Source organism: Anser anser (assembly GCF_964211835.1).
Source record: "Anser anser genome assembly, chromosome: 12".
NCBI classification, from domain to species: Eukaryota; Metazoa; Chordata; class Aves; order Anseriformes; family Anatidae; genus Anser; species Anser anser.
The window spans coordinates 13,381,956-13,405,123 of NC_139733.1; the positions used below are offsets into that span (position 1 = coordinate 13,381,956).

General features: G+C 43.1%; 1 protein-coding gene across 1 annotated transcript in view; it reads right to left on the minus strand.

Moving 5' to 3' along the window:
* LOC310880010 (uncharacterized protein) overlaps positions 1-23,168 on the minus strand; it is a 96,977-nt gene that overhangs the window by 42,702 nt on the left and 31,107 nt on the right. The window contains exons 6-7 of the mRNA XM_083795128.1: positions 21,336-21,453; positions 21,110-21,202 (exon numbers count right to left, since the gene is read on the minus strand). Coding sequence (XP_083651254.1) covers positions 21,110-21,202; positions 21,336-21,410 — 168 coding nt within the window. The 5' untranslated portion in view covers positions 21,411-21,453. The remainder of the gene's footprint in view (positions 1-21,109; positions 21,203-21,335; positions 21,454-23,168) is intronic.

Here is a 23,168-nt window from a genome sequence, read left to right on the forward strand (position 1 = left end):
ATCTAGAACACAGCAGAAACAGATGGGCACCCAGCACAAAATAAATACAAAAGGAAATTGCTTTCCCGTGCTTTTATTTCATCTCCTTTGTTGTTATGATTTCAGTAGCACCTTCAGGCTCCAGCAGAGATCAAGGTCTCATTTCGTTAAGCACTGTATAGACATGCAGGGTAAAATCCAGGCTCCAGCATCAAATGAAATACAGTTTTATTATTTATGTAGTAGGATTTCTTCCAGAGCAAGAGGCCATCCATGCCCTAAGGTGTTTTTAATTTAAATAAGCAAGACCAGTAAAAGGGAGAAGAAGGAGCAGCAGTCAGAGATAAAGTTCAAAAGTCATGGAGCAGACAGAGCTCTGCAAGTGGGGTAACAGAACCAGAACTTCAAGCCCTGTTTCAGGTGCTACAGCCCAGCATGATACAACAGAAACCCTGCTAGGCTACATGATACCAGCTATAGATAAGATGGGGACAAAACCCTCCCCTTCTGAAGCTAGTACTTTATTTCCAAGACAAATGGCATAAACAGTGTTCTCAAAACAAGAATGAAATTACTACAACTCTGCTATGCTGGTGAAGGCAGCATTAAAGGACAGAGGACACTCTGTCTTTGCACTTTGGGGACTTGCCAGCTCCCTACCTGGAGCCTGATGACCTGCTATGGAAGTATATACATTCAGGAACAAGGCAGGGTGAGCATCATGGAAAAATACACCGCTGTTTATTTTGGATAGGGAAGATCAACATGATTTTCATGCACTTTCATGTGTATCCACAATCCCAAAGTAAAGAGTCTCTTGATCTAAGAACCTGGAATGTGAACACAATCAGCTGTTTAACGTAGGGGGAAGGGAAGGGAAGGGAAGGGAAGGGAAGGGAAGGGAAGGGAAGGGAAGGGAAGGGAAGGGAAGGGAAGGGAAGGGAAGGGAAGGGAAGGGAAGGGAAGGGAAGGGAAGGGAAGGGAAGGGAAGGGAAGGGAAGGGAAGGGAAGGGAAGGGAAGGGAAGGGAAGGGAAGGCTGAAAGATGCTCAAACTCTTTACCTTTTGCAGGCAGCGTTCCCAAGCACCTGATTTAATTCTGGTTTCATTTACACCAGTGAAATACTGCAGCAGTTGACGTTTGCATCTAAAGCAATGCAAGCTTGCGTTCAGGATGTGGATTACAAGATTCCTTTGGAAAACTGTGCAAGTTTTATTAGCGTAGACAAGGAGATGCTGCTCTAGTCTGAGCTTAATCTGGAGATCTTTATAAATTAAACACCATACCCTAGCTTTGTTATAAGAAATCCCATCTTTGCACGTGAATTTTCCACTCCACTGGCTGACCTCCCTCTAAAAAAAAACAGTTCCCCACGTTCTTCTGCCTTTGGTTTGATACTTGCTTACAGATGAAGGGACCTTTCTTGACTTGAATGGCTGAGGCAGGACAACAACTGCTCCACCAGAACCATGCCAGGTCTATTCCAGGGCAACTGCAATCAGAACTTGTTACCAGTCCTGTAGATTATACAAGCAGCCAAAGTAAATAATGGGTCTACAGAAACCAGACGAGCAATGTAGCTGTCTTCTGACACCACAGATGGAGCCTGAGCACACCTGAAGCAACACAAGAGTGACAAAGGGGCAGCTAACGTGAAAGGAACACAAACTGTATCTTTACCCTGATACCCTACAATCAATGAGAATATGCTGGAATTGAGCTCATTCTACAAATACAGCCCTAGGTACACAGGTATCTACACTGATGCCTATCAAATGCTTGCAATTTTGCTGTTATCCCTACTAGGATCTGTAGTGGGCACCCTCACTGCAACCAAGTCTCACCTGCCTCTAGAAGACCAGGTCAGGACCCAGCAACCCACAGCCCTGCAGGGAGGGAAGCAAACGTGCCAGTTCTGGCCAAGTATCAGGGACAGCGCTGAACGTGGGGTCCCGTAGCACTGGGTCTGCTACACCCGACAGCCCCTATGTGTCTCCCCACTGCGCCAAAGGCCCTGGTGATGTGGCTGACCACCACAGGCATAAGGAAGGGGCCTGGATGAGATGCAAGTTTGCCAAACTGGATCCAGAGGTGATGCAGCTCCCCATCAGAAATCAGAATCCCTCACATTGAATCACGTCTCCCAGCTTCTCTCAAAACAGGGAGCCAGGTCTGTGCCTCAGTCACCTGCCCTGAACCACTGAACAGAAGTCTTAAGCTGAGCAAGCCACCGGGATTGTAGCGGTATTCTTTTGGATAGCATTACTTTAGCCTGTATGACCCGCTGATAGGGCAGGGTGAGCGCGCTGCCTGGTGCCCACATCTCAGTGCCATGACAGCGATTTTGCTCAGGCGACGGGAACTCCGACTTTCAGCCCTTAAGTCCCCTCCGTTCAGTCCTCAGACTGCTTGGGAAGATGAAAAGCCCTGCAGATGTATCATCTCTAACTTTTCTTACAGCTGATGACTCTATCAAAGCCAACAGCAGTGCTTGCCAAGTAGAAAAAAACACCGTATGGAAGTGAATAGACTACAATAAGGAAAATGAAGACTCAGGGAGGGGGGGGACACAAGTTAGTAGTAGCGCAATATAAGTGGAAAGAGACTGGGGATATTTCTCTTACACCACTTTTACACCAACAGACTTCAGTTAGTACTGCTCCCTTTGAGCAAAGGTTCAGTTCTGTATATATCAGATTTATCATCAGGCATTTGTTATGTAATGACGAGCCTTTTAAGTAAATAAATTCATTTAACAAGTAACATTATGCCTCTTTGCAGTTTGCTTTTTGCACACTATTGCCTGTTGACATTATCCCTTTAATTCCTATGTTTAAAAACTTTTTACGAGGACAAATACTAGAAGACTGCGCCTAGTTTTACATTTGTGGTGTGAAAGTGAAGGAGAGAAAGGTTTCAGTGACATACAGTGCTGTACTTCTTTCTTTAGATGTATTATGAATAACCAATCCCTTAAACAATTTCTCAGACATTATGTTCCAATTCTTCACACGCTCAAGGGCAAACTACGGCCCAGGTTACCTAAGTTGCTATGGATTTAGACAAACCTGCTGGGGTGCACAGAGTTGTACCACATGCCCACAGCACGATTACTCTCACGATACATTTCTTTGCTTTGTAATGCTCTCAAATATTTCCAGTAAAGCATATGCTCCATTTCACAAGAACAGTTACAGTAACGTATACGTAACACCGAATGGAAGTACTGAAGATAACCTTCCTAATGTCAGGATACACACATTCTACAGATGGATGTTTGACAAAAGGGCTGGTCAGCACATCTTTGTGTTGCCCATAATTTAAAAAACACGCTGAAAGTAGCAAGAGTACCCATGACAATCCATGACACTGATTTACGTCTTCATCTTCTGGCAATCTTCACATAAACCTAGAGTGAAGAGAACTCCTAGAAACACTGCCACACGCTTTGTTTCAAACCAAAACATTATTCAAAAAGTCACTCTCCTCCACTGTGCCCTGCATTTGTTTCCCTTCCCAGTTCCACTGTCAACTTTTTCCACACAAGGTGGAATCAGAGGAGTAGACTGAACTCCTAGCCATTTCCTTGAGCCCAATCCACTGTCCAGTTCTGCCAAAGCTGACCACATTGCCACCATCCTTGGCATTTGGAACTCAGCCCAATTTCAGAGTTGGAGTCATCCTTCCTACACTTACACCGCTGCATATAACATCCTTTTTCTTCCACGGTTTTGGAAGTTCAATCTTGCCCTTTGCCCACCATGAAGCGCTAGATTTGGCAAGCTCAAGTATTTAAGCCTCTTTCCTCCTATTTCTATATAAATGGACAACTCTTCTGTTGCGTTAATGCCCTCTTCAACCTATTTCATTTGCATCCCCTCCCCTTCCCCTCAGCCGAATCCTCTAATTCCCAACCTCTAGCCCATACTTCAGTCTTCAACTTTGTCCAATTCTCATCTCCTCCTCCTCCCGAAAATTAAGGTGTATAGAAAATGTAAATGGTTTTAGAATATGTGTACAGTATGTGCAATGCTTCCTCCCTCCCAGTCTCTTTTTGCTGAGTAACTTTAATTTTGAATAAGGAATTCAAGGACACAACACATCTCACAGGAATTATGATTATTAATGCTACACTGGTTTTACACTGAAATATCACTGACTGGACCAGAGGTGTTCTTGATTAATTTACTAGCATAAGCAGAGATGGAGGATATTAAAAGTACAAGGTCTGATTTTCTTCCCACGTAGGGGCCTGCTCTTTAGCAATGAGAACTACCGGCACGGGAGCCTCCCCCAGCCCTACCGTTAACTCACTCGTTTCAACAGACCGGTCACACCTCTGCAGACTGATGCCAAGGAGAGCTAAGAGACCAAAGAATCATTTGCAAGAGCGTTAGATGGCCAACAGCATGCCAGGGACAATACCTATAATATAACTGTACAGATGATTGAGTTCCCATCTCCGAGAAAAATTCTATCATGCTTTACCTAGAGGTACACCTACGGATTTCAGTGATTTTTCTCCTGCTACCTTGTGTAAGTACAGTACCCATGCAAAATAACAGAGGTAATACCCACTCTGGACTAACAGCTCAGCCACTGCTCTCATAAACAATATATAATGCATATATATAAACCTACATATCGGATATCAAAGATTCTGTACCTTAAAAAGTCATAATAAGAGCTAGACTCATTCACTGCATTTGATATTTTTTCAGATAAATATTGTACTTGGAAGACAACAATTCAAAAGAGCTAGGAGCTGCACACGTCTAGGGAGATTAAAGCTATTAAATATACCCAAGCATACACTGCCCAGCGATGTGCTCGTCTGTGCTCTATAATAAGGCAACTAACCGACTGCTCGGGAAAAGCTTTAACAGCTTGCATGGGACTCAGCTGATATGGATACACTTATGTTGGAGCCAGCTTTTTGTGCTTCTCTGCACAAAAGGTGATATCTATGCAGATAACAGGGTATGTAAAAAAACCTTGGAACACCTCACCTGCCACACCAGGTAACCAGTGACTGAAAACATGCACGGTTCACTTCTAAAGTACCCTCAGAGTATGTGTTTAGGACAGGACTCGAGCAAACTTTTGCACTTCTCTCCTCCATCCCCAAACTATTAATACCAACAGTCAAATGCTGAAGGACAAAATAACAGAATTTGGCTTCAGTCAGACTGGTGAAAATCTGGAGCAACTCAGCTGAGGCCAGCGTAACTGAGATCAGAATTTGGCCCCAGCTCAACAAACAGAGCCAAATTCATTACCACACTCTTTCCCTACATGTCTGCATACTAAAGAGCACGTTTTTGGTTTTGTTGTTTTTTTATTTATTCTTGTGTGCACATCTCAGCCAGTCTAAAAGTACATTCTGTAATTGTGACAAAAATGCCAACTGACGTAAAGAAGTTCCACGGATTTAATAATATTTTGCTTGGAAATGTGTGCAGAAATGCATGCATTTTCAGTGTGCCTTGACTCTGAGCTGTAGGAAACACCTTTCTGAGAAAGAAGAGGGAACTTTTCTTCCACGCAGAAAGCTTCAGCAAAGACCTCAGCAATGACGATTGTTTTTATCAACTTAGACATATGCTTCAGTGTCTGGGTGAAGACAATTTAGTCAAGATGGACAAATGGAAAGCATACAGAAAGATGAGAAGGTTTTGGGCACAATATATGAGAACTTCCTGACATCTTTTATTGTTATCCAGTAAATATTGTGCTAGGCCCCAGACTACTGAGTGTCAAAGCCCTGAATGAAATGAAGTAGTTATCTGTCTTACTCTGATCTTCTTTCAAGAGCAAAAGTGAAAGACTTGCCAAGTTCCCTCCCCTCACACTCCACTAATCAGTCTTTGTCTGGATTCACAAACATGGGCTATAAAAAAAACCTGGGCACAGCTTTGGATCCCAATGAAGCAAGGGAAAGGGGCCACGCTCTATGAGTGTACCAGATGGAGTGCAAAAAGCAATGGTGGAAGGAGGAAAGATGACAATCCCCATTCCTTAGCATCACCCATCCTGGTACAGTGTCATGATCGGATTCTGACCGTCCTGTCAAGTGCTAAGGCAGATCTATACGAGATAGCTGCTGCTGTCTGAATCAAGAATGTCTAAAGTCAGAGTCCAGTTCTCAGAGCCAACATACAGTTTCTCAGCAGCAACAGCATCATTCAGTTTGCCTCTCCAAGAACGAGAGAGGTCATCTATTTCATTTTCTCACGTGGTGTAACGAATTCTGGAGGGGGTGATTGGAGCCTAAGGGAATGTCAGCTGAGGAAGCATTCTGGGAAACCTTCATAAGAATCAGATTTATAGTCAGTCTCTCTCTTGCTTTATTCCTTCAGTTTTTCCCCATTACCTCAAGGCTTCAAGCTTCTTATGCATACGGGACCTATGCTGCAGGAGATTCATCTCTCCTCTCCATACCTCTGTCCCTGCAGAAGCTGCCAACTACTCCGCTCCTCCTACGCATCTTCACGTTCCTCCTTTCCCATCATCAGCTCCCAGTCTGGACTTGCTAAGTTGCTCAAATGGAAACAGAAGGCATCCAGATCTGACAAAGAAGGGAACCCCATCTATGCCAGAGCAGCAGGGAGCACAGGCAGACTGCCAGTTTTGATGTGTGGAGGAAACAAGTGGCAGAAGCACCAAGCCCTCTACCACTCCTTAGTCCCAGCAGCTGCAGAAGGAGACGGATAACCTGCAGCAGCAACCTCTAACTTTTCCTCTGGCTCAAAGACGTGATCTGCTGCTCAGTCCAGCTCCTGAATCTCCTACCCCTGAAGCAAGCCCCGTTGTCCCACCTGAGACCATTAGCACAGCTCACATTCACACTGAGGCGCATTTACACAGCTGTGGCTGCAACATCAGCACTAGCAACTTTTTCACTTTAAGGCTGTTCCTCGCTGCCAGATGTTGCCAAAGTGGCTTTGGAATAAATTAAGTCTGGGCTTAATAAAGCCTATTTATGCTGTCTCATTTAGCACAGCTCATGTTTATGGGGATTTATTAGGCACTTAGCTGCAAGAAAGAGGAAAATATTTGCTTGTAGTTTCAGTTGCTCCGTATGGCTCTCTGACTCAGTGGCCTCTGAAAGCACACAAATATTTTCCAGTAAACAAAGAACTGGTTCAAACTGTTGCCCATTGAAAACAAGACTGAACATAAACATTTGATTCATAAGCCTTTTTTTTTTTTCCAAAAATTGGAAGGGGTCCAGCTTTCTTTTTCCTGTAATGTGACCAGAGTCTTCAATTCGGATGTGTACGAAGGGCAGCGACTCCTTCTCTTCAGTCTTCAAGGAGCAAATGACTTAACAGGATTGTTAGCAGCCAGCCTAATGCTATGATCTCAGAAGTACCACAAGCACAGTCATCATTTTGATCCTTGCTACTACACCAGCTTCATTAAAGTCTGAACCAGAGAGTTCTTGTACGTCAGCATCTTCCAGACTGAATCCAGGTGTAGATTTATTGGCAAGTGATTTGCCTTTGTCGGTCAAATTTATACACACATACACCCACGTGAACAGGACCCAAGGAACTCTCAGTAGCAGAGAGCAACTGGAAACCGTAAAACCAAGCAAGAACTGAATAACTGAGCCATTGTGTCACACTAATGACTAGGCTAAACAGGCAAAAATCACAGTTGAGGGAACTATGCCCACTTGTATCGAGAACAACCTGTCTTGTTATTGTTAAGGTTCCTCGTTTCTTTGGTCAACTGTGACCACAGTAGTTGACTCATCAATTGCTATGGCTTCCAGTTTTCAAGTTGTCCAAAAGCTTTTTAGCACTTTGTCAGCTGGACTGATTTCTCCTATTATTCAAATAAATTCCTAATGGTTCTTGCTTTGTAATGAATTCACATTTGTTTCCCTCTAACTAGAGAACAGCCACACCACAAGCCAAGATGTCCAGCTGCTTGTAGGCTGGCATGCTGAATGGTGCTTTCTCACCAGAGAGACAGAACTTGTGGAATTGAACTGGTATATACAGGTATTCATGATGGACTGTACCTTCTCCCCCACTTTCTGTATATTTTTTTTTATAGACATCCATCTCAACATGCCTTAAATCTTTCATTTAATACCACTGAAACCGGTGGAAAAAAAAGTTCAGAAAGTCAGACTCCATTGTCACTGTTTAATAACCATCTACTTATTTGGGGAGGAATTTCAGTAAGAATCACATGCTAATATACAAACTGAGAGAAGTCTGAAGTGTTAAACTTTATAACAAAGTGGATAGTCTCCGTATACCTAGCAGGTCACAGTACGATACACAGAATTCCTGAACATGGATATACAATAAAGTGACTTGATCATGGGCAATGAGGAAAAAAATATTTAAGAGGGCAAACCCTGCAGAATACCCTTACTTTCAATAGCTACAGTCAAACACACAATTGTTCTCTTCCCAGCCATTTATTTTATTATAGCTTACACAATATTTAGAAAGCCATATATAAACACAGGCACTAGTGCCTGTTGAACAGACTCAGATGTCCCCTAGGAATGGATTTCTGTATCTGCTTGCTCTTAATACCACATGGCATCTGTCCAAAACTGTGTACTGGGAAGAATGTGTACGTTTTTGCATCTCTGATAATTGTGAAAAGTTTTCTAGATGTTAAAATTCCATTTCTAAACTATTTTAATCAATTGGTTCCATTAGTATTTTTCTGGTTCATTTCATTTTTAATAAAGGAATTTTATATTTCATGAAAACCTTGCTCATCCCATAATTAAAGCAAGCTGCCTCTTCCTCTTCTCCCAGATGTTTTCCAATGAGAAACAGGGTCTTTAAGTTGATTTGTGTGAAAGAGTTGTCCATTACAAATGACCTAAACCAGCTTCTGGATCCAGAGCAAAAAAAAAGCTATTTTTTTTTTTAAACAAAAGAATCCCCCCCCCCCCCCCCCCCCCCCAAAAGGAAAATTTCAAAACTCATTGCAGCAGTAATACCATAATGCTGAATGGAGAGAGATCTTATTTCTCTAGAAATACTTTTCTCAGGGGAGGGGATGTTTAGAACAAAATGAGAAATTATATTTAGAAAGAAAACAATGAAATTCCACAACACAGCTTCCCACTCACTTCCATTTAAAACACAAAAGGCAAGTTTCTTTTATATAGTGCTATTTTCTGTTGAGAAATACTGTTTAAGGAAACAAGATTAGCTTCCCACTATGTGACATACATTTAACATTTTCAATACAGAAAACAAGAGTGGCTTAAACATGACCTGCCTGATGAGTGATACAATTGTCCCTGTTCAGAGCTTCTTTAAGCCCAATTTCTTCCCACATCTGTTGATTAGTCAGGCAGCATCGTTACTGGGGAAGCAGAATGGCATCAAGAGACTGTAGGGACTTGCACCTCAGTACATCAGGAGTCATAGCACCTTTCACTTCTAAACTGCATCCATCAAAATATTAGTGTCATACACTCATTTGGATTTCTCACAGGAACACTATTACCAGTAATATTTAAACATGTCCTTGGGTTGTTGTATTATTATTAAGCCTGACCCTGAGCTTTATAGTTTATAAGCCATACAAAGCATTTATTACACATCAGTTTATTAATATAAGTGCCAAGGATGATGTGAAAAGTCTGTGTCAAGATTAAGCATTGCAGACAAACATGAAAGGAGAAGACTGGTATGTGGAGCTCATGGCTGGCACAACCCCATTGTTTCGGGCATTGCCTTTGATTTTAGGGGACCACCACCATAAGGAAGATTCACTCAGTTATTTGTTTCTTCCCCTCCAGAGATTACGACAAATTGGGATCTTTACATCACGGACTATGAATCATAGAAGGCTATGCTACATTCGGGGAAGTCCTTTATCTCATATGAACACAGATAAAGTATTTGAATCCTGCTGAAAGAAGGGAAAAGCGTCCCCTTGCTGCACTGCAAATCTTGTGATTTCATCTGGGGAGCTTGTGATCAGTTCTCAGTCTTGTGATTACCAAAAAGTTCCAGCTTCCACTTTAGAATGCGAGTCTAGTTTTGCTGTTTTCATAGAGAACAACATAATCCTACGATACCTTTAAATCCCATATGGTTCAAAAACTAAGCCACAGGATGCAACATTTAACACTTTGTGGGGGAAAAAGACTTTTGACTGTACTTTGGAAATGAAACATCATCTTCCCTGCTTTATGGGAAAAAAATTAAAAAGTTAAGTTTAGATTTCCTTCAAAACGGTAAGGTATCATAGTACGAAGAAACTGTAACTTTTAGAATACACATTCCTTTATTTAAAAAGATCCACAGATTAATAGGACACACTGATGTGTCACGTGGCATTTCTTTCCCTTTTCTGATGCTTCAAACTTAAATCTTCACTATAAACTATACTTAGAGCTATCAGAATGGACTTATTCTTACTCAAGCAAGTGCATCACTGTGCACTTCACTGACTAGGAATCGCAGGAACAGCCTTGAATGGCATAATGCTTTGGGCTTCCCCTGCTTCCAGAGCAAATAGAATTGGAAATTCTCTTTTCCATTTACAGCCATTGTTTTGAAGACTCAATTTTCTCCCAAAGATAATTTAAAAAAATAATTTGGAACCCTCGCATGAGATATATTTACCTTAATACCGTTCTCTCTACAGGACTTCAGCAAAAGTGACCAGAGCCTTAGAGTTATCTTATGTTCCAAACTGTCACTGTTTAAGGCTTAGATGGCAGAGATAAAATTCTTCCTTCACTTCAAAAAAAAGTTATTTAAGATTCAGTTTAGTAATCAAAGTTGTACATGGAGACTGTTATAAAACCCTAGTAATAATGATTTAAAAAAAAATTTTTTTTAAACTGTATCATACTAGACTGGGGGCAGGAGGGGGATTGCAGTTCTGAACAGGTCCAGATAAGACTAGAATTCCGGGCCTGATGAAAGTACATACACAAGGGAAATTAGATATTAGATACTCGCAGTGAGTAGTCCGGTCTCTAAGCTTGCTCAGTGGATGACTCAGTCAAACGTTGTACAAAACTGTCAGCTTTATACTGCACAGATCAGTTAAAAATCTTTATGCTTATAATAATAGTCTGTGTGCATCTATGCCACGACATTCTTTCTAAAGTGCTTTTGCAAGCCTTCCCCATGCAGGGATTATTCTTCTACCTTTAAAGCAATACAGAGCAGATCATTAACACAGAACAAAAATCCTCTATGGCAGCTTTTACAAGAAAGCAAAGAACACTCAAATCAACCGAAACCATAGAGGGGAATTAAAAATGGTATTATACAAACAACAATCAGGCCAGGGCTCTGGGACTAGACAGAGGGAGAGAGCTCCAAGCCTTCATTCAACTCCTTATCTGCTGATCTCATCATTGCAATTCCTCCCAAGATAGCCTCAAGATATTGCCTTAAAAAAAAAAAAAGAAAAGCAATAATGAGGTCATAGCCAAAATGCATGCTTGTTTCAAAACTCTTAATACAGCCTTTACATAAACAGTTCCTGTAGAGACTACTGGAAATTCCACTTTTACAACCAGGAAGGAAATCTCAATATTGGACTCTCCAATACCGCATCCAGCAGCTTTCAACATCCTCAAAATGTTTTCCCTGACTTCTCAGGACAGAACCATCTTTCTTTCCACATCCTATAGTAAGTGGGAAGTCAACTGAATGAAAATTGAAGTGGCCAAAATAACTCACTCCACCTCCTCAAGAGCAAGTACACTCATTTCAGGATGAAGGAAGCTCTAAGTTAAAGTCTGCTTTCACAATGACCTATGAGTGGCAAGCAGGCCCCTTAGACATGAAGGAAGAGGAGAAAAGTAAAGGAGGGTTCAGAAAAGTATCATTATCACCTTAAAAGTAGCCCCAAGCTGTCTTTAAAGAGATACAGCTGTGGTGAAAGGTGAGGAGGTGAACAGCTTCCATACTCCAAACAATGATATGGTCATTTTCTTCTTTTCTCTTGCTCAGGGCCTAGTATGAAAGGAATGCAGCTGTCTGACATCTAAACAGTCGTTTGGTTTTGCACCACAAAATTTGCCTTTTAAGTTCCTATACCTCTTTTTGTGCTAGACTACTGTCCAGAGTAGCATGCAGAGTAACATACTGTCCAGAGCTGGACTGAAACCTCAGCCAACTCCTTCTTTGCAACTATTCTGAGATGCAACGCAACAGCAGAGAGCACTCTAGCCCTACAGGCTACATTAAACATTCCCAAATCACCATCAGGATCTTTCTTGTGCCATCTGCAAGCCTTCCTCCAAGTTCCACATTGCTAGATGTGCATCTCGAAGGAGAAGGTTTCAACCATCTCTAGTGGAATTAACAGGGGAAACGAGATTCTCATTTCACACAAGCCATCTCCAAAGCTCTGGTCTGCCAAAAGCGCTGGCCTTGTTGTTCCTGGAAAGAGGGGACAAGCAAGTTGAATATCCTGGGAAGATGGTGACAGCCTGATAATACCCACCTTAGAAACCTGAGAGGTTGAACCTAGCAGCCATGACAAGACTCAACACTTTCCTGCATCAAACCTGGCTGTCAACTGAGGCCTGGGGAGGTGCTTTTATATTAATTACAGAGTAAATTCATAACAAGAAGCCGAATGGTTGCCTTTTCAGCATGGTTCCAATTCACCTTCAGGTAAAATTGTCCAGCTTAGTTCTGGTGAAGAATTTTTTTATGAATAAGAAAGATTAAAAAAGCATCTGCTTATGGGTTCTGCGACTTCCAGCCAGATTACTGGAAAATAAAACACACACCCCTCCCAAGGGCCAGCAGTCCTTCCCAGAGAACACCAGTTTTCTTGTCAAACTTATTCAAAGCATGTAACAGGGTTTGGATTTGGTTCAATTTTTTGTTCAGGTCAACAGAACCTTAAAAAACAAGAACTCACATTCAAGCCATGGTTCCACAGACATTGCCACTGCACCCTCCCTCCACCACAGCTGGCCCCTCCACTTTCCCAGTTATGCTGCCACGTCCATGGTCCATCCAGATGAACTAGATGAGGGGAACCCACAAGCATTAGACAGATCAGCATCAGCATGAAGTACTCCCATTTCCCAAGCTGCTCAGCTACACAAGCCAGCCTGAACAGGACAGCCACAGCAGGCACTCGGCATCCACAAGAAAACAGCTCAGTAGGACCCCACACCCTAAATAAGGGAGCTATTTTGAAGACTATTTTGAAGAATATGAATTTATCAGCTGGAAGGGTTTGTGCACTACATACCTAATGTATGTTTAAAAGGATAAAAAAACACCATCTGTCCCCAATTTTGTGGGTCCCATTGTTTACCCAGGTCAGGTACAAGCAGGACCTGCATCCCGAAGCCCCCAGGAACAGGCAAGCACAGCACAGGAACACCCAGCCCCTGGCTGTTGTACCACTATCAACAGGAGGCTTTTTTCTGCTCTTCTTCACAACTTCTTTCTATGCAAGGGCAACATTTGCAACTGCATCCTCAGGCCAGCTTCACATATCAGAAAACTACTGTCCTCACTTTGGGCCTCACTTTGTTTCTGCTACTCCAGTATTTTTTACTCCCCTTTACCAAACTCTGTGCCCAGAGATTTCAAGTCCTCCCTCTGAGCTAGAGCCAAAGGAACCATCTGCCAGCATGAGCATGCACGTGGCAACAACAAACGGTGCTGCAGCCGCTCTACTTCACCCTTTAAAACATGTTCTCTGGGTGGTTGCTGTTACTAAAACTATTCCCAATCATGGGGCACAACTTTACCAGTTTTTGTCTGGCTCATTGTTGCTTTTTTTTTTTTAAAAAAAAAAAGATAGAGGAAGAGAAAGTTGTGCTTAGACTGCATTTTAAGTGCTACAGAGGTTATGGACACTGTCAATAGTAAAGCAAGCAAGGCCTATCTTTCTAAACCTCTTACTTAGCATCAATTTCCTCATAGTCTGACTACTGGCAGATCAAGAGAGAAATAAAGAGTTTAACTTCTTAAGTTTAAAGGGGCATGAATATTTCTTACCACCCTGAGCTTTCCTGTCTTTCCCCTTTTGTTTAGCCCCATATCTGCAGCTGAGCCTGGCTTGAATCATCCTTCCTTTCTCTGCCTCCATTCCCTCTCACAGCTACTCCTGCGTAAAGCAGATTTCTCCTGAATACCTCCTGTTAATCTGACAGCTCAGCAGGGGCTAACCCCATCACTTCCTGCCTAAGGATAAATATCTGCCACGGTATAAAAACTGAACAGAGACAGAAGGGATGCTCTAGGTCTGTAACAGCTACCTTTGCAGTGCTGGGGTGGTAAGGAAGCAGGAGAGTAGAAAATACATCTGCAAATCATCTTTACCACCAAAACGGTAGCTCTGTGGTATGTGCAAGAGGTCAGTCATGACTACCTGGTCCCCTGGAGAGTACCAGAACTGCTCAAGGTGGCGTGCCTCTTGAGACCAGTGTAATCTTCACTATTTAGCTCTTTCAACATTTTTCTTATTAGCCATTATTATTATTCTAATTCACCTATTCAATACAGCATCCAACCAGCTATCACTGAACCTACATTCAATGTCATATATAACCTCTTCTGCCCTACACATAACACCCATTTCCAAGACTAGCAGAAGAGGTTCATGGCCTCATTTCTTTCTTACCTTCCACTCTTGATGAATCTTCCAGGAGGTGAGTTTACAAAGGGTGAAAGCAGGAAGTGAGAAGAGGACACAGTATTTCACAAAACACAAGGGTCAGGGCTTAGCCCCAGCACGTTCATGACCCATGTCACATCAGAGGTACCACACAGTTCACACTTGCATTCAATCTCTTAAAGCTGTCAGCCTGGGGCCATCCAAAGGAAACAAAAGGAAACCCAGGGTTATTATGCTTAGAGTGATCACACTTTAAGGTGAATCATAGCTTGACACATGATTTGGGAACAACAGGAACGGGTACTGTTAAAAATATTTAAAGAAAACAATTGATAGCTCTCAACACCTTCCCTTCTGGGAAGCTGTCTGCATTTGCTGCAAATCCTTCTTCTTTTTCATTCCCCTAGCAGGTAAGGGGAACCCTTATGCTCCAGGGGCATACCCATACCACTGGCTAAGCAACAAGGAGCTAACAACCCCAAATGACAGTGATACCTGGAATAGGCACCCCAAAGTTTCCCAAACCCAAAGTTTCCGGGCTTGCTGTGTGACTTCAGCTTTTTCCCCTCATACTCTGTTCTGGTTCCCAAACCCACAGAGATGCTGAGAAACAGCTGGCCTGGCCTAGAGAGACACAGGAGTTAACAGCAGTAAACAGAACAGTAGCCACAGACAGCGATGGGCCTGCTCATTTACAAGCAAACCCTGAAACCCATCAAAACATGCCTTCACACACAGATGAGGGGTTCCTGGGGGAAGCCGAGCAGAGGTTTAGAAGCTGGGGGACACCTAGTCCCTACCACAGCAGCCTCCAGTGGGCCCTGCCAGCCCACAGGGACAGCCTGAGACCATGTCTCAAAACATGCATTTGTAAAGGCCACACAGCAGGGAGGACTGTGCCAGCTTCAAGTCTGGTTTGAGGACTGAGGAATCCAATGCTTTGTTCCTCTTACCTGGCTTCAGTCTCTCCTTTTCTAAGGTCACATCCTAAAGGGAACAGTCAGCATCTCCCTTTGCTAGAAAAAGATGCTCTGAGTCTACTTCCACTTGCCTGGTTGTTATTCCAAGGCAGCCTACTGTGAAATCGTATCACGTGGAAAAACAGAGCCTCTGAGCTTGGCATCTGAGATAACAGTGGCTACAGGGGAATTGGACTCGGATACATCTCAATAGCAAGCTGATGATTTTGCTATGGCAGTCAGGCTGGACATGGCCATTTGAAGGAGATTACAGTCCTATCTCGGGCTCAAGTTCTCTCCCATCCCCTGGTACTCCAAGACACCGCCAAATATTGTGTAATGCAGCAGCTTCCCACAGAAATCGGGCAACTTCTGCCTATGGATTCCTGTATTGGTTATGGAAGCAGTTGGATTTGTTTAAAACCTTTGCATAACTGCCATGCTGTTATGTTACTGACTGCAAATATAAAAATACAGCAAGGGCCTGTATTGGTTTATCATGAAGTTAGTTTGGCTGGGAAGTTCACATTGTACATCTTCATCTTGGCAAAGCTCATGTGCCTTTGCTACTCAAGAAAGATGGCATAACAATAGCCTCGAGTCCACAGAAACACTGTTTTAACATTCAGTACCATCCGATACTTTTAAGATCTCTCATTTTAGGATTACACCAGGTTTGGGAAGTAAGACAAAGTAGACATTCAACGGGACAGCCTCTTCCCTCTGCCACTCAGCCCACTGCATCCAACAACACAGCCCTGGAAAGACGCTGCTTGGAGGGGGAAAGAGTCTAGTCTGGAAGAAAGATCTAAGCCAGTCTCCTATACTTACGCACTTCCAGACTCTGGAAAAGCTTATTTTTAGATCCCAGCTTCATAACCTGGTCCTAGGTGCGCATCTAGTTTAATCAAGTCCATCTCACCTCTTGGGAAATTCTGACAACCTCAGGGAGTTAACTGCCAGGAACAGCTTCTTGATATCCATGCTTCATTTTCCATTGCTTAATTTAACTGATTCCTCCAGGTTACAGCCTTGATCTTGGCTGCTCCTTGAGCAATCCTTTTCCTCTGTCTGGATGCTAACACCTTTCAGAGAGTCTATAAACAGCTATTAAACATTTCACAATCTCCCTGATCAGATTAGGGCAGTATCCTAGCTGTGTCTGTTTCATTACCTGCTAAGAAGACAGGCAAGGTAGTAGGCATCGAGGCTCTCTGGGGAAATAGAAGTACATACATAGTCAAGACATGGGAATAGAGAATAATGAACGTGGCAGGAAGACCGGATTTGTGTAAGGTAGCACTACTACTTGTGAGCTATTTTGCCATTTTGCTTCACTAGTTTCCTAAATTAGAAGAAGCTAGAAAGGTAACTTGCTAAATTTTAGAATTAGCCAAGAATCAAAGAAAGAATAAAGAGGGGCGAAGGGCACAATACACAAGCTATTACTCAAGCAATTAGAGAGATTTTGCATTTTGGAGTGCTTTGCACACCAGTTCAGTAGAGCAAGCCCTACCTATCTGTGGCTACAAAGGCTCTGCACGCCGCAGCAGTCTGAACAGCAGCCAGCCACGATGCAGACTCACGCACGGAGCTGCCTTTTGGCACAGTTAAGCATCTCTCTCCCCCCTGAACTGCACTAGGCAGGGTAACCCCAGGGAAGTTGCACACGCAACAGAAAGAACAGAAAGTCATCTGCTTCCTCCCTTAATGTGCTCTCATATCACTTTTATCATCTTTACTTTCCCTGCCTCATCTGACACATACATCTCACTTTGGCTAGAAGTAAAGAAATTGAAAGGAGCACTGAAGCAAGCCTCATGACAACCGCAAATAGATCAAAATTACCAAGCAGGAACCAGGAGCTAAACAATTTGACCTTAACAGTATTTGCTTCAGAAGAGTGACATAACTCAGACAGACCCCCAAAGCAACAGGTTAAGCAAACACTGGGTGTGATTTCTCAGCTGTTGGTTACATGTCAGTGTTTGAATTAATTTGCCTGACAAAAGCCACTTTATATACAATAGCAATCGAGCAAGGTCACAGCGACATCTGGCCCTCTCGGAGGGGCTGGTTGCTCCTCTGGCCGCATTGCTCACCGCGCTACACACACCAGCTTTGGTCTCAGGCACTCACATAATCAGCTGAGCTATTCTAAGCTGCAGGGCTTCACATAGAAGCAGAATCTGGCCTCAGACTTAAAAATATACCTGCCGCTGACTGAACGCTAGGATCAAAGGCAAGGAGCACTGCTGGAGCCTACGCTAATCATGGGAAGCTGGAGCATGCAGCCACACACCTCAGCCAAAATTCAGCAGGGTTACAACTCTGTAAGTGTTGTCACAAGTTAAATAACACAGCACAACATAACAAGAACCTTCCTGGTTCACCTCCTAGCACAAACATTGCTTCAGAGCTTGAGATGAACACGAAACCACAATGCACTGAAGGAGCACTGTGGCCATCTCTTTCTGCAGGGCTGAGTTTTCATCAAGTAGAACGAGGGAAGGAGGTTTCTGAGCCAGGACACCCCACAGTCACAAGGACATCAAGGTGGCTGCATACCTGAGCAGGGGCAGGACTAGTTATGCAATTTCATTCTGCTGCTGGTGATTGTAGCATTAAAAACTTGAGAGCAGAGCTTTACGCAGATGAACAAGTGCTTTAATTGCTTCTAACCTCATCTGTACCATACTTTCTCCTATTAGCTTTTACCACCTTCTGGTTGCTTATTAATACCTCAGTTTAATTCTAAAGATTTCAAGTTTTGACCTTTGTGTCATAGACAGAGGTACTTTCCTACTGTGTTGACACAAAGCCGTTCTTGCAGCATGTTTTCCCGTACCTGCCCATCTCAGAAGCGGCAGAACCTCTCAGGCTCTGGGAAAACCAACATCCAACAGGAGATCAATGGGAGAATTGCCAGAAAATCTACATGGGAAAGATGTTTGTATGGGAGAAGAGCGGCCGCTAATCACAGCTATTACAGCACTAAAAGCTATCAGTACAAGTACAAGTGTAATGGAACAAAGTGTTCTTGTACAGTGCACCCTACAATAAGATACCAAGGCCTGATCTGACCCAGTTCCCAGAAGCTGTACCTTCTTAATAAGAGTTACAAACTTCACTGCAATTACTCACACAGACAAGTGTATCCACGGGCAAGTCCTGATGCAGTAACCTCTATAGTTAAGACTGCAGTTCTGGTTATGAGTGTAGTCAACATTATTCAGGATGACTCAGGTCACTCTAAATGTAAGGTAACCATTTTGTCTCACAGCTTAAGAGGTTTTAAAGCTATGTAGAATGATCTCATCATGTACTGCTTTGCATCTTACTACTCTACCATGTATTGCTGAGCAGGACTGTTAGGTAGTCTGCCATACATAGAGCATGCTACATCACCGTACACAAGTACTCAACTCTAATTCCAGCAGCAGCTTGCTATGTAGCTCCTGACGCAGGCAATAAATGACCTTGTCCTTTATGCAATGTGTTCTTCACAGCCCATAGAATGTGAAGAATAATCAATGACAGATGCTACTAAGTAAGTTACCAGCCCATGATCCCAAATAGTGCCAATTTTGAAGTTGCCAGAGAAGCTTCTGGCGTTCGGCACTCAAATGGCCACTAGAAAAACATCCCCCTATCATTTGACATCAGGTGCTTTCATTAATTTCATAGACTCCACCACAGGAATTTGCCCTTTTTTTTTTCTTTTTTTTTTTTTTTAAATAACAACTCTTTGAGAGGAATAAAACACCCTGCATTTTCAAGATGAGTTGAAGTGTCAGAATTACCACTTCAGGTGCCACTGAGTTACACAAACACTTTCTTAAACTGCCTTTGTTGCTGAGGACAGTCCTGCCCTTTGTGCCTGATGTCTCCCTCCCACCCACCCCGAAAGGGCTTTTTTAGCCTAATTCATTCAGTAGTAGTCAGATTTACACTCAGGCCCTACAGACTGTCACTTCGGCACAACCCAGCAAGAGTGAGCTGTAGAAGAGCAGGTATTCCTTGGCTTAGTTTTGCTGATCAAAAAAACAACAACAAAAAAGCATTCTTTCAGAGCTGCTTGGGTGAAGCAGTTACAGTCTAGCAAGCTCCTCTGAGAAAGCCTGGCTCCCACTCAAGACAACACAATTCTTCCAATCCCAGGTTAAACAACCACTAAGTTACGTACTGTCATTTTATTCCTCAAGTAAATCTCAAGTACAATCTACCCAACTCCATAAAAAATTTGTTCCCATATCGATCTCAGCTCAGTCTTCCATTATTTGAAACAGGCCTGTACATCCAAGCAAAGAATTCAGTAGCAATTAGTGATAAAAAGGGTTGCACCTAATGGATTACAATCCAATTCAGTTAACAAATCTTTGCAGACACACTAGAAATAGCATAGATAACAGCCAAGGAGAGAAAGAGAGAGACAGCTTGGGGGAAGGTCTTGCTGGACTTTGCCACAATAGCAGGATACTTCCCCATTTTATTTGGGGAAAAAGATAGGAGAGAAGATATTTGATTATAAATAAGGTATTTGTATATATGTATAGAAGACCAAGTGCACTGGAAGACAGACCATACTCAGAGGTACTCCTCCACCTGCAGATCTGTACACAAAAACTCAGGTGACAGATGTGCCAGCTCCAATGGTGCAGACTGCAACACAGTTTGTGCTATCCCCTTCCCGATCTCTGAGCAGCTTTCTTGGACTACTTTGTCAAGATGTTGTTGTTGTCTTGCGTTATACACAGCCCAAGTAAACTAATATCGGTATCTGATGTTTTACTGACAGTGCCATAACAAGGAGGAATCAGAAAATCTCATCTCTGGTGGTACAAAGTCAACAGATCAAGGGCAATTCTTAACTGCTCTCGCTTTTCCTTAAGAGATCGCTGCTCTTGCTTGTCCAAGACACTTAATCATACTCTGTGAGCAACTGTCTTTAGAGATCAGCACGTAAAGGGCCAGGTACAGCATGCATGCAGCAAATGGGTACAGCGAAGGCAGGCTAGGAACAACAACAACAAAAAAAGACAAGACAAAACAAGCACCCTACACCAATCATCTAGTCCGTGCTTTCGTGAGGATATTTGTTACTTGATAGTAAGTGCTAAATCTTCTGAACAAACAGTTTCTAGCCTGAGGAGACCACAGACTGTTTGCTGCCCTTTATTTGTTCACGGATGGCATTATTTCCTCTCCACAGCTGAGTGGCAATGTTTTTTAAAAAATGATTTACCAGAACGGAGGGCTGCAAATACTTGTCTGGGCACAAATGGCTTTGTTTGCCTGAGAGGGAAGATGTTTATATGAATAACAATCACTCCTGTACAGGCATCATGGAGACAACACGTTCACAAAAGTGCAGCTGAGGTTCCACAGCAGTTCACGAGCAAGCATGAGCATGGGCAGCTCACTGGCCTCCAGTGATGTGAGTTGCACACCTTCTCAGGGTGCATTTCCACCCAGAAACCTGCAGAGAAGTGGCCCATCACCATCCATCTGTCCTACTGTTGTTGCCATTAAATTAATCGTGGTTTGTTTCTTACTTAGTTTACCTCATATTTGTGTGTTACTGGAAGACAGAAGTGTTCTGTTTGGGAAAACGACTCCTGTACGTAGTTTGTAGACTCGTGGTTGGACATAACACACTGTAAGGAAAGCGGATCCAAAGGTCATGGTTCCTAGAAGAACTCACCTCCGTCACCACAGGAGTTGCAATTTGGCAACACAGGCTGGGCTTTTATGATGGCATCTTTTGCAGTCCTGCACAGGGTCCCCTACCTCCTTCCTGCAACAGCTCCCCAGCTGCGGAGACACGTGCCACATGCTCTCACTGCCAACATCTTGCACAATCATCTTGCAAGTCTTTAAGGCAGACTCTGCTGCCTATTCTGGGCTCCTGGAGAGGAAGGGAAAGTGAATGCTCCCGTTTTAGCTTCAGATTATTTAAAACACATGACGACAGACGCTCTGAGTAGGAAGGGCCTTTGGCTGCTTCTGTGGCACAAGTACACGCAGATGCACACACACAGCTCCAGAAGATGGGGAGCAGAGTCAGCACATTTTCTTGCACAGCCAAGTGACCCTGCTGAAGCCCTGCTGAATGGTGACACGTGACAAGTCTCCTAGCTCTAGGTCCCACATTCCTCCCATAAATGCCACACAAGAAAACCATGGAAACAGCCACATATTAACACACAAGTAACCAAGAAGGGAGGGAGCCTTCAGTACATCTCCTTGTCACAATTACTGCCACATACTGGACACAATTTGTCCAGTATGACTGGAAACAAGCAAACACATCCAGTCATACAGCAAAGAGCTATACCATATCCTATCAAGTAAGTGTCACACTTCAGTGGGCCACTGTATTAGAAAGGATTTCCCATAGCTTGGGGATATTGCCTAAGCCTATAATCACCTCTCAACTCATTAGTCACCACTGAGAGTACAGTTATCAGTCTCAGCACAGAATGAGGTTGAAGTTCAGAGCATGAACAGGAATTGTTGGAAACCAGCATTTTTGAAAAAGTCTCAGAGCTACACTGAGATACTCCTGCTGAAATAGGCGTCCACTGGCAACAAGCACAGATGAGAAGATGGATCTTCACAGGCCATGGTCTGATCTCTACCACATGCTCCTAATTTAGGGGCAGTTATAACTGTTCCTCATTGCCTGCACAGATAGCCAGGCATATCCAAATATTATTTCAAAGTTCTTAAATCTGAACCTTAGCACAGGCTGGATCAGCCTGTGCATCCACAATTAGCCCTCACCAGTGACTCAATGAAGACCTAATGTGTAGCACACCCTGCCCACAGCTGGCAGGTGATGACCGTCATACTTGCAGCTATGATATTGCAGACTTCAGCCACTAGTAAACTGGAAGAAAAAAAGAATGCATATAAAAAAGGAAAACTTTTCCTGCTATTTTTGAGGTACGAGTCACCAGAATTTAGGACTCCATATAATAAAACAGCTCTAAAATACAAAGGTCCCATGGTGCTACCAGGAGAAATCTACATAATTCCCAATCTACAGAGCCCTACTAAAAAGCCCGTCTTCCTCACAGCTTTATCCCAGATTCCCCAAGACTTCCTTCAGTCCTTTTCGCAGCTCCAGAAAACATTTTGGGGCATGGACCCTGAGCATACAGTCTCTCTACACCCATGAAATCTGTTTGTCACCTACATAAGACAAGCATATGCTTATTTTTCAAAGCCTCTCACACTGCAGAATGACACTGCCTCCTTGCCTTTAAACATTTCCTTCAGGCAGGCCTTGGGAGGCCCCTCAATTAGCCATCCAAGGTGTCTCCAAAAGACCATTATTTTGCTGATACTACAAGCTTTATTTTGTTGCCATTAAAGATCTGTGCCCATAAATCCCCAACACACTGACAGATGCTTGAACAAGATGCTGTAAGACATAACAGGGAGTGACCCTGTCAAATTAGAAACTGATCCCACCTCTTGCCAAAAGCAACCATCACAATCCTGGAGTAAAACACTTCTGTTCTTCCTTTTCTTTCTTGAAAAAGGTCTCCCAAGCAGATACAGAAAAATGAATGCATTTCTAATACAAATTCAAAGAACACACACAGTTACAAATGA